This window comes from Coturnix japonica, chromosome 4, assembly GCF_001577835.2.
Source record: "Coturnix japonica isolate 7356 chromosome 4, Coturnix japonica 2.1, whole genome shotgun sequence".
NCBI lineage: Eukaryota > Metazoa > Chordata > Aves > Galliformes > Phasianidae > Coturnix > Coturnix japonica.
In genome coordinates this window covers 25,081,491-25,093,725 of record NC_029519.1, presented here as the reverse complement: position 1 = coordinate 25,093,725, position 12,235 = coordinate 25,081,491, and the positions used below count along the sequence as shown (strand labels likewise).

The following is a 12,235-nucleotide window of genomic DNA, read 5'->3' as shown; positions in this document are numbered from 1 at the left end:
GCTTTAGTTCAAAATCCAGATAAGAGCTGTGCCAGTGACATCTTTATCTTCATTGTAAGTGTTAATGCTTAGTGGCGTGACAGTGTGGACTTCTGTGACAATGTTATAAATAACCTGATGGTGAACTTGCCAAAATAAAAAAGGAAAAAAAGAAAAGAGACGCCGCTCTTCCCATCTATAGGCATCCTGCTATCTGTTAATACAGATATTAATATGAGAGTATCTCAGAGAGTGTCTCTGAGAAAGATCAAGGTGATGAAAAGGAATTACTATTTGGAAAGTGATAAGAACTGCACCATGAAACAAATTCTGCACAGCTAAATGTACCCAACAGTTACTCGTAGGAACATGTTATCATTTAAATATATATATATAAAGTGTTTACATTTCAGCAGGGAAATTATTTTTTCTATGAATTATTCATCTTCTGTAGTCGTGTAATGGGGCAGTGACTTCTTTTATCAACAAAATACTTTTTATTGACACTCAGAACTGCATTTAATTGAACCCGTTTCCCCAGTTATAGTTGGAAAAGAGTTTACATTGACATTTTGGAGAAATGTTATAGGAGGATTTATCAGAGCCACAACAACAACAACAAAAAAAACTGCCCGTGAACTAATGGAATTAGATTATCTTTGAATTTTCTCCACCAGAACTTAGAATGGCCACTAATTCCTTTCTTTGCTCTTTTGGTGTTTGCAAAGGGGTTCACTAAAGCCTGAATTGATATAATTATTGGCTCGGATTGTTAGAGATTTAGGCCAGATGGCTATGGGTTTCTAAAGTCCCAGTTGCTTGTGTTAGCTTTTCTAGTTTGCCTATAGGGTTTGGGGATCAGCAATTTGAAAGGGCTGCAAACTTGTAAAACAGTATTATTCATGGGGGCAGAATGTTCATCGGCGTGACCCAGTACTAAATACATTCATTATAGGCATTTCTATTCTGCACAATTTGCCACACGGCGCTGGTTTGTGGAAAAAAAAAGAAAAAGAGAGAGACAATGGCTTATAAAATGCTTTTGAATGCTTAAAAAGAAGGAGAGTTCACGCTGAGCCTCCTCTGCTTTTCTCTTTCAACAGGAACCTTCTTAGTGACTTTGGCTGAGCACTGCGGAGAGCAAGTAAATTGGAAGAATCAGAGATTTACTTTTTTACATTTCTGGACATGTCAGGGAGAATGTCTGAGAGAAGAAAAAAAAAAAAAAAAGCAATAAAGAAGAGTGATGGTGAGGTGATGTGAAACACCAATAAACAAGTGGGAGAAGTTAGCGGGGAAACAATGGGAAGAGCGAAGGGGCTGCAGTAGCTAAAATGATAAACTAAAGGGGAAATAGGGATCACATCGTGAGCAGATACGCGAGCAGATACCTGCTCGGGAGACCTGGCTGCAGCGCAGAGCTCGTGCGTCCATCCGTGCTGTTTCTGGACACATCACTCGCCCAGCCCTCAGATGATGTTATTTTTTGGTACAAGTTGCCGTGTAAACACGAGACCAGCTCCCCGGCTGCGGGGAATGATGACTGTCGGAGCGCTCCGTCAGCCCCACGGCCCTTGGCACAGCCCGCGCGTGGCACCCGCCGGGAGGAAACGGATCTAAGGAACGGCCACGCTGGGGCACACGCGCTGAGGGCAGAAGTGCTGCGGGAGGAGACGCGGGTTCCCCGGGTGCGAGCAACGCGGAGACCCCAAGGAGCGAGAGGAGCTCTCCGCGAACAAACAGGCACTAAGGAGCGGCGGCTGACAGGGATACAAGCGGCACCGATGCGCAGCCTTGAGAAGCGAGCAGTTAACTAAACGGAAGGACCACGCTGTACCAGCGGGGCGGCGGCAGGACCGGGACCCCTCGGAACGCAGCGAGCGCGAACCCCTCGGCGCTGCCCCCGCTGGCGGGAAGCCCTGGATAGCGGCTCCGCCCCCGCGTCCCCCAGCCGTGCCCGCTAATTGGCTGCCGGCCCCGGGCCGCGCCGCGCTGCGGCTTTGTCCGAGTGAAGTTGCGCGGGGCTGCGGCCGGAGCCGGCGCCGCCTGCGCTTAGTGCGCCGCCCAGGGAGGGAGGGGCGTGCCCGGAGACGCCGCCGAGCTCGGGTCCGCCGGCGGCACATGGAGAGCGGCTGAGCAGCGAGAAGGGAGGAGGCGCGGGAGCGCAGGCGGCGGTGGCGGCTCGTCCCTGGATGTCCCGGCACGGTGTGTATGGGAAAGTTTCTACTGTGCTGTCGATGTTGGGCTGGTTGTGAGAGGCGGCTGGAAGGAGCAGATGTGCGCGGGGTTTGAGGTACCGGAGGAAGTTTGAGTAATTGCTTCTTAACTCGCTGGGAGAAATGAATTGCAGAAACTTACAAACGCGGCAGGCTGGCAGCAAAATGCACTTTATATTCCTTTTTGCATTGGCGGTTGCGTCTCTCGATAAAGCTGTGCTGGGCAAAAACCTGAAGTACCGGATTTACGAGGAGCAGCGGGTCGGCTCGGTCATTGCCAGGCTGGCGGAGGACGTGGCCGATGTTCTGTCGAAAATCCCCAACCCCGCCTCGGTCCGCTTCCGAGCCATGCAGAGGGGGAACTCCCCGCTGCTCGTCGTCCGCGAGGATAACGGGGAGATCAGCATCGGCGCTAAGATCGACCGGGAACAACTCTGCCAGAAAAACTTGAACTGCTCCATCGAGTTCGACGTGATCACTCTGCCCACCGAGCATCTGCAGCTCTTCCATGTGGAAGTGGAGGTGCTGGACATCAACGACAACTCCCCCCAGTTTTCCAGGGCTCTCATCCCCATCGAAATATCGGAGAGCGCGGCGGTGGGCACCCGCATCCCCCTGGATAGTGCTTTTGACCCAGATGTGGGGGACAACTCCCTGCACACTTACTCCCTTTCCGACAATGATTTTTTCAGCATTGAGGTGAGGACGAGGACTGATGGTGCCAAGTATGCAGAGCTTATCGTGGTGAGGGAGCTGGACCGGGAGCTGAAGTCGAGTTATGAGCTCCAGCTCACTGCATCCGATAAGGGGGTGCCGCAGAGGTCTGGGTCATCCCTCCTGAAAATCAGCATTTCGGACTCCAACGACAACAGCCCTGCTTTTGAGCAGCAGTCCTATATAATTCAACTCCTGGAAAACTCCCCAATTGGGACTTTGCTTATAGACCTCAATGCGACCGACCCAGATGAGGGCGCTAATGGGAAGGTCGTGTACTCCTTTAGCAGTCATGTGTCTCCTAAAATTATGGAGACTTTCAGGATAGATTCAGAAAAAGGACATCTGACCCTCCTGAAGCAAGTGGACTATGAAATTACCAAGTCCTATGAAATTGATGCTCAGGCTCAAGACATGGGACCAAATTCTATTCCAGCCCACTGCAAAATTATAATTAAAATTGTGGATGTGAATGATAACAGGCCTGAAATTAGCTTAAATTTGATGTCCCCAGAAAAAGAAGAAACAGCTTACATTTCTGAGGGGTCCCCCTTGGACACATTTGTTGCCCTGGTCAGGGTGCAGGACAAAGACTCGGGTGTAAATGGAGAAGTAGTTTGCAAGCTTCATGGTCATGGCCACTTTAAACTGCAAAAGACTTATGAAAATAACTATTTAATCTTGACTAATGCCAGTCTAGATAGAGAAAAGAGATCTGAATACAGCTTGACTGTAATAGCAGAGGACAAGGGAACGCCAAGTCTCTCCACAGTAAAACACTTTACTGTCCAAATCAGTGATGAAAATGACAACCCACCCCGCTTCCAGACAAACAGATACGAAGTAGTTATCTTAGAAAATAACTCTCCGGGAGCATATATCACATCTGTCACGGCCACAGACCCAGATCTTGGGGACAATGGGCAAGTGACCTACACTATACTGGAGACCTCTGTTTCAGGAAGTTCTATAACCACCTATGTGACCATTGATCCCTCCAATGGGGCAATCTATGCCTTGAGAACTTTTGACCATGAAGAGGTAAATCAGATTGCCTTTATGGTACAAGCTAGGGATGGAGGGAGCCAGCAACTTGTTAGTAACACTACAGTTGTGCTAACCATCATTGATGAAAATGACAATGCTCCTGTCATTGTGGGCCCAGCACTGCGCAACAGTACAGCGGAAATCTCAATCCCTAAAGATGCTGGGATTGGCTTTCTTGTCACGAGGATAAGGGCTACAGATAGAGACTCTGGTATGAACTCTGAACTTAGCTGCTCCATAGCAGCTGACAAGGAAAACAGCATCTTTGTGATGGATCCCAAAACTTGTGATATCTCCATCAACGCAAGTGTAGAATCGGTTCCAACTAAGCACTGGGAGTTTTATGTCATAGTCCAGGATAAAGGCAGTCCTCAGCTTAGTACTAAAGCACTTCTGAAATGTACAGTTTTTGAGTATGTTTATTCATTTTCAAGCACAGAAGCTACTTTGGTAAGCCAGCCCTCTCTGGATGTCTCGATGATAACCATTATATCCTTAGGATCAATATGTGCCGTGTTGCTGGTCATCATGGTTATCTTTGCTACGAGATGTAATCGAGAGAAAAAGGACACCAGGTCCTACAACTGCCGTGTGGCAGAATCGACCTACCAGCACCACCCAAAGCGACCCTCCAGACAGATCCACAAAGGGGACATCACATTGGTGCCAACAGTTAATGGCACGCTACCCATCCGATCTCACCACAGAGCTTCCCCGTCCTCATCCCCGACCCTGGAAAGAGGACAGATGAGCAGTCGGCAGAGCCATCACAGCCACCAATCATTGAACAGCCTGGTGACAATCTCCTCCAACCATGTGCCTGAGAACTTCTCACTGGAGCTCACCCACGCAACTCCAGCTGTTGAGGTAAGGTCCTCACCTCGCTTTGCACTCACAGGTCCTCTTGGGAGTTTGGGGGTACTTTTCATGCAACAGGCAGATAGATCTAAGTTCCATGCTTTACAGATTTCCCTTTAAATGTTACAGCTCTGCAGCTTTACTCCAGTAGAAACTGGATCCATTACCACAGGGTTACATCTGTTATTAATAGTGTTGGTTCTTCCCTGTAAGGCTGAAACAATGCAGTGTAACATGCACAGGAATCTGCTCTGGTTTATGAAGCTTCCTCCTTCCTTGCCTTTCCTTTCCCTCCTTGGCTGTTTTAGAAAGAGTCCAGAAGAACAGAGGAAATTTATTAACAGGAATAGAAAACTGCAAGTTTAAACACACAGTTTAGGTACATGTATTCTAAGGCAATATGTGCCTGAGACATGCACACAGTGTCCTAAACTTTGGTACCACACATTTCACTTTTTCCTGCAGCTTTGGTGTGATGGCCTTAAATGACTGCTACCTCATTATACCTAGTGATTTATGACTGTGGAATGGCAAAGGGGTGTCTCTAATCTATTAAAGCAAAGCAAAATGCAACCTCTGTTTAATTAGTTGTTTTACTTGTCAATGAATTCTGAGGCTAACAAACAGCAGTTCATTTCCTCATTCTGAAATGTCTTCAGTTATTTTCTGTGGCAGACTCTACACTAATAGTCAGTTGTACTGCATTGTGTATGTATAGGAATTTGGTATAATTAAACTTGAAAAAAAAATGCTTGAAGTGAATTAGTAGTTTTAGAACTAGGAGTCTGAGCATTTATTTCAAGGAATCATTCCTTTCACCTTCTCTTTAGCAGGTTTCTCAACTTCTCTCGATGCTTCACCAGGGCCAGTATCAACCAAGGCCAAGTTTTCGAGGAAACAAATACTCCAGAAGCTATAGGTAAGGATCTGAATTATTGTGCTGTATGTATATCAAACAATATACTATTGGTTTTTTTAATCCAAGTGGTACATGAGATAATTTGATTCCACCATTATCACAATTCTCTTTACAGATATGCCCTTCAAGATATGGATAAATTCAGCTTGAAAGACAGTGGCCGGGGTGATAGCGAAGCTGGAGACAGCGATTATGATTTGGGTAGAGAGTCTCCAATTGACAGACTTCTTGGGGAAGGATTCAGTGACCTTTTCCTTACAGATGGGAGAATTCCTGCAGGTATGAGCACAATGGAAACTGAACGGTTTATTTACAGTGCTGCCTAGCTGTCACTTTGATAAAGCTACTACTGAGAAAGCAAAAATTCTTTAGCTTTCAAGTCTTATATTTTCTTCTGTCTTCTCTGCCTCATGATAAATACTGAGCTGGAGCATTCCCATATCTAGGCAAATGAAAACTCAGATGCAACTGAAAAATCTGCCCAGAGCAACTCATACTTTTTTCTTTTATTTGCATCATCTTGAGCTGGCTCCAAATTCCCCAACAAAAAGCATCAACTTCTCTACGTCCTTAGACTTCTAATGACTGGGTGGATGTTTGTTTTTAAAGCCAGGCAGTTGTGGTTTGTTAAAAATACACAGAACTATAATTTAGGGGATACATTTTCCACAGTGGGTTTGAACCATAGGATACAAACTTGCACAGTTCAGAAGTGAATTGTGAACTTGGTCAAGTTGGTCGACAGAAGAAAGGGAAGTATTTTTCCTAGTGAAAAAATGGGTTCAGGCAGCAATGGAAGCATCTTAATGTGTGCCAGATCTAAGTCTTGCAGTCCTGACTTATAGGAGGAGAAGCTTAAGACAAACAGCTCAGGTAGAGGAGAGAAAATTTAGAAAAAGATGAGTGAAAGCAAGCTAAATACATGCTTGTATATGAAGTACCATTTGTGAATTTCTGCCCAGTTTTCAGGAAGATATAGGAAATCACACTGCATACAGACATAAGATTTTTAAAAATACTTTGATAATTACATAGCCACTGTTTGTACCCTTGATCTTGTACCCATTTCAGTTCATATTTAGTTATCTTTGTCCAGCTGTCAGGGCTGGATAACTTCAGTGTGGTTGAAGCTTACATCAAGACTGATTAATAAAGTCATTCTATGAACAAGGGAACATTGCTTTGTAGGTTGGTGCAGCATGTGTTCCTTCTTGCAGTTACCCCCAGACATTGCCTAGAGCTGGAGCAGAGGAGCTGCAGTGTTGTAGCTTCTTCCTTCTGCTGCCATAGAAAACAACAGTGGGCTTATCTCTGCTCATGACAAGGGTTTGGAAGCAGGTTTTGTATCACTGGTCCAGACATTCAGCTGTCTCCTCAACATAGTCTTTGGTACCCAGTATTTCAAAACCAGAGGCCTTTAGAATGGACTATTTTCCCAGAATCTTCAATCAAAATCTCATGTTCTAATGCCTTTTTCGTTCTAATCTCCCCCTTTCCTATTACTTATTCCCCTGACATCCAGCATGAGGCATGTCTCCCCCTCTCCTATGGTTAGCAAAGTAGGGAGGGATCTGCTACAGCTCTCAGTTGCCAGGGGAACTTGAAGTGCGGTGGTGTTTGCACTGGCGTCCGGCCTGCTGCTGCCAAGGCATAGCTGTCCCCTTCCTGCTAGGGGGTTGAGGGCTGCCAGCAGAGTAGACAGGAGTGGCGACACTCTAGGCTATCTGAAATACTGCTATGCATCTTCAGCTCCTGCAATTCTCTCTCTAAACAGGAAGCCTAAGGGCAGGGTTTCCAAAAGTCCCTGGCCTTCCCCTAACACTAATTGAATTCAGAGTAAGGAAGGCTCCTGCTGCGTACAGATGCAACTCAGTTTAGCTGCAAAGTAGTGCATTTAATCTCAGCTAGATGCCCATTTACCACAATGTTTAGTATTAGTCTATCAGATAAGTATGCTCAACTTATTCAGATGAGGTGTGGACTGTTCTGAGTCCCCTGTTACAATCCAAACAAAACAAAACAAACAAACAAACAAACAAAACAGAAAAAAAAAAAAAAAAAAGGAAGGAAGGAAAAGAAAACTTCCTGGAGGTTTCCTGCTCTCCGTTTTGAAAGGTTTCTGCATTGTAAGTCTGGACACAGGCAAAATGCTGAGAGAAAGCCCTTGCAATCTGTTCTTTTAAGGTGGAACTGGAGAGGAATGAAGCTTTCGAAACTTCAAAAATGTCAAGATCAGAAAGTTTGGTAACTGCCCTCAAAAAACTTCTTTCTTTCTTTCTCTCACTTTTTATCTTCAGTTTTAAGCTCCAGTTTTTCTTTTTTACTTTATTGGTGATCTAAGGGCAGACTGTGATATCATTCATTTTTCTCAGAGTATCTTTTGATCTTCTGCTCACAATGTCTGTATTTATAATTATTTTAGCAAAACTAAACATGATCAGTAGCAAACCTCACAATGAGGTAATCATAGAATCGTGAAGTTTTGAAAAGACCTCTAAGACCATCTTAGACCATCTTGTCCAACTGTCTGCCTACCACCTATATTCCCCATTAGATCATGTCCCTAAGTACTACATCTGTCCTCTTCTTAAACACCTCAAGGGATGGTGACTCCACCACCTCCCTGGGCAGCCTGTTCTTATGCCTGACCACTCGTATTGAGAAAAATTTTTTCCTAATATACAACCTGAACTTCCCCTAGTGCATCTTGAGGCCATTCCCTCTCATCCTAATACTATTACCCGGGAAATGAAGCCAACCCCCACCTTGCCACAACTTCCTTTTAGGAAAGTGGAGACAGCTGTAAGGTCTCCCCTGAGCCTCCTCCAGACCGAACAATCCCAGTTCCTTCAGCTGCTCCTGGGGCCATCCCAGAGTGCAGTACTTGAGGCACAGCCACACCACAGCTGAGTACAGGGGCCAATCACCTCCCTAATCCTCCTGGCAATGCTATTTCTGATGCAAGCCAGGATGCCATTGGCCTTCTTGGCCATTGCTAATAAAATGCCAAACTGTTGAGAGTCTCCCATTAATTTACAGGAGTATTCTTAATTAGGGGAGTAATTTTGACCTTCTGGGATAAGTTGAGAGCTAGTCCAGGCACAACGGATCACTGAGATATCTTTACTTTCTAATTCTTTGGCATTTCCTGTTAAGGCAGCACAAGTATGTTTTTCATGCATGGGAACAAAGCACTCTAAGGCATTGCAGTTTCTCATACCAAGATGTCAACCACTGATATTTTCTAGGTTTTTTTTCATTATTTGCAGTTGGAAGCTTGCTGATCAGTAGGCCATTTGCAATACCTTGTGCAATATCCAGCCTGCAGCCTGAACCCATGTTCTTGAAGAAATTGATGCTCCCTTGTGTGAGGAGCAGAGAAAGTTTGTACTTGAAGGAATGGGAAGGGCACTAGCAAAGCAAACAATATGATAGGCTGTGTAAGGCATAGAGATAAATAACGCTGACAGTTTAACAGTAGCACTTTATCAATCATGGGTATGTTCAAAGCTGAAATACACTACTCAGTTCTGCTCACACTGCTGCAAAAAGAACTTTTGATAAAGTGTGTGGATCCAGAGCCAAATGGGGAGCATGATGAGAAAATGAGGAAAATCTACAGGGCATGACTGAAGACATTTAGTTTCAGAAGTGTTCAGTATTTCCTCCATCTTTAATGTATAAATGGAGAAAGAAAAAGAAATTACATCCTGCCTGGGATAATCTAACCAGTAGTCCATGGGGGATTTGGGGAAAATTCTCCTACAGTCCGGATATGCATAATGTGAAGGCTGGCATTGCTAAAAACTTTCTTTGAAGTATGTTGCTCAGATTCAAGTTAGTGGCCTCTGCAATGCTTGGGCTTTTCCTGAAGGACCCAGACAAGTACACAGACAGTGCCCAGCCCGTTCTGAGGCTTTCTGTCACGAAGAGTCAGTTCCTTTTGGAGAGGCAAATTTGACCTCTCCCCCGGCACATCCCTCCTTGCAGGCCTGTCATGTAGGTCTTTACCTGTTTCTGCTTCCAGGGACCTTTCCCAGGTCTCCTCAGTGTTGATGGTCTACTCTTGCAGTGACTGTCAGTGGGCTAATCACTGACCTTACTGCATAGCTTCTGTATGACACACTACTAAAGTCTAGCAGTGAAAGAGGGAGTTTTCAACTCTTCAACTCTTGCTGGCTTGAATGCCCGTCTTGTAGGTTAATGCCACCCTTGTGTCTACGCTGTGCCGGCGTAACACAGGAACTGGAACTACAGAGCTGCAGATACTATTTAGAGTAACTCTTGTCTGTATAAACCCTGATGTCACGCTGGATACAGATTAAAACCTAAATATTCTGTTCCTGGATTAAAATTTAAATGATTCAATTAATAAGGTCAGATGTTAGTGGATCACCTGGTGTTCAACATACACCCCATTGCAAGGTCAAAAGGAAATAATTTAATGGAGAATCCTCTTCATGGTTTTGTTGTTCTGTATTTCCTCTGTCTGTTAATTCTCCTGTTATTACTCTGATGGGCTCCTTTAGTTGCATGTGAAAGACTTGAGTAAAACAACTAAAAGCTTGAAGGTAGAAACACCTTCATTTTATTTCTCTATTTATGTAAAAGCACTTCACAAAGGGAATGAATGTCTTTTAAGTCACAAGACCTAGTTATCTCCATGGGGTTTATGTTTATCTGCCATCTTAGTTAACATATTTTATCACTTTATCACTTTCTTACCAGTTCTGTGCTTATTCTTGAGTTTTGAGACCTTTTAGGAATGGGAGTGCATTTAAATCCAGGCCATTTGCAGTTGTTGACTTCATGCGTACAGCAAGGGAATCCAAACACCAGGCTGGAATATCTTTGATCCTGGAGATGTTTAGCCTTTGTCTTCCCTGGGTGTTAGATATTCACTCTCACCTTTTCTCTTGCAGCAATGAGGCTGTGCACGGAGGAATGCAGGGTTCTAGGCCACTCTGACCAGTGCTGGATGCCACCGTTGCCATCTCCCTCATCCGATTACAGAAGTAACATGTTCATCCCTGGAGAGGAGTTTCAATCACCACAGCAGCAGCTGCAGCAGCAGCAGCAGGGCCTCGAGGAAGATCCACAGCCTGCTGACACCAGTGAAAAGAAGAAGAGCTTTTCAACGTTTGGCAAAGACTGTCAGGGTGAGGAGGAATCAGGAGACACTTGTACCTCCTCTCTTCTTTCTGAAATGAGCAGCGTCTTCCAGCGCCTGCTGCCTCCCTCGCTAGATGCCTACACAGAATGCAATGAGATGGATCGCTTGAATTCGTTGGAGCGCAGGAAGGGACATTTGCCTGCCAAGGCTGTGAATTATCCACAGGGAGTGGCTGCCTGGGCAGCCAGCACGCATTTCCAAAATCCAGCCAACAATGGGCCAACTCTGGGGACTCACTCGAGTGCACAGCCTTCCTCTAAATGGCTGCCAGCCATGGAGGAAATCCCAGAGAATTATGAAGAAGATGATTTTGACAATGTACTGAATCACCTCAGTGACGGTAAACATGAACTCATGGATGCCAGCGAGCTGGTGGCAGAAATTAACAAGCTGCTGCAAGATGTCCGGCAGAACTAAATGTTTCAAAAGGCTATTTTTCCATGTTTATGGAAAACTGGAAAGAAAGGAAAAAAAAAAAAAAAGAAAAAAAAGAACAAAAACCAGACTGAGGAGAACTGGCATTGCCAATGAGTTGCATTTATCATAAATGTGTCTGTGTATGTTGAATATTAAAATACTGTATTTTCATATGTACACAATGCAAGTGTGATTATCTGTATTTTAAAAATACATTTGTACCTTATATTTATGTGTAATTTAACAAATAAATTTTATTTTTCTACACCCACAGCAAGCATGTTTTCCTAAATGTATATAGATGGTACCATCCTTGTCAAACATCCACCGTTCTTGCCATGCAGGCATGTAAATAACAAAACAAGGGCAGTCACTGCTTTCCATTATTATTTCTTTCAAGTCTCAAATGTTACAAATCCAAATCACTGAAAGCTTATCCAAGCGTTAGTTTTAATAACTGATCCAACACCTTGTTGCAATGTTTCTTTCTTATAATAAAGAGCTGTCAACTCCCACAAAGCCTAAAATGTCCTTTTTTAAAAATTTATTTTGATATTTGGTTAAAAGTCATTTTTTTCCCATTTAATTAATAGGTTATTGCAGACTTGGGCCTTCTGGTTACAAATAATTATTTCCTCAAGTGGAGAAATCATAGAATTAATTGATAGAGCTTTCAATTTTCTCTTAAAAAAAACACCACAAAACAGGAATAAACAAAAACATTCATTTGTTCTGCCACTGTTATGCTGCAAAGCCAGTTGAAGTGAATGCTGTATACTTGAAAGACAGCAATCAAATTAGATTTGCTGATCTCAGGCTGAATTCTTACCCCATGTAAATAAAAAAGTTGCAATTGCCTTCTTAGTGACACCACAATAAAATGAATGTTGCATCTCTCAGGAAAACTATTAT

General features: G+C 44.2%; 1 protein-coding gene across 2 annotated transcripts; it reads left to right on the top strand.

Annotated features, from left to right (window-relative positions):
• Positions 1-2,005: 2,005 nt before the first annotated feature.
• Positions 2,006-11,838, top strand: PCDH18 (protocadherin 18). 2 transcript variants are annotated; one of them, XM_015861050.2, is made up of 4 exons: positions 2,006-4,823; positions 5,645-5,733; positions 5,849-6,012; positions 10,656-11,838. In XM_015861050.2, the coding sequence occupies exons 1-4, from the start codon at positions 2,319-2,321 to the stop codon at positions 11,321-11,323; spliced, it is 3,426 nt and encodes a 1,141-aa protein (XP_015716536.1). In that variant the 5' UTR covers positions 2,006-2,318; the 3' UTR covers positions 11,324-11,838. The 2 variants fall into 2 exon arrangements, with proteins under 2 accessions (XP_015716536.1, XP_015716538.1); XM_015861052.2 differs by having other exon boundaries at positions 2,007-4,823; positions 5,648-5,733; positions 10,656-11,323.
• The last annotated feature ends 397 nt before the right edge of the window (positions 11,839-12,235 follow it).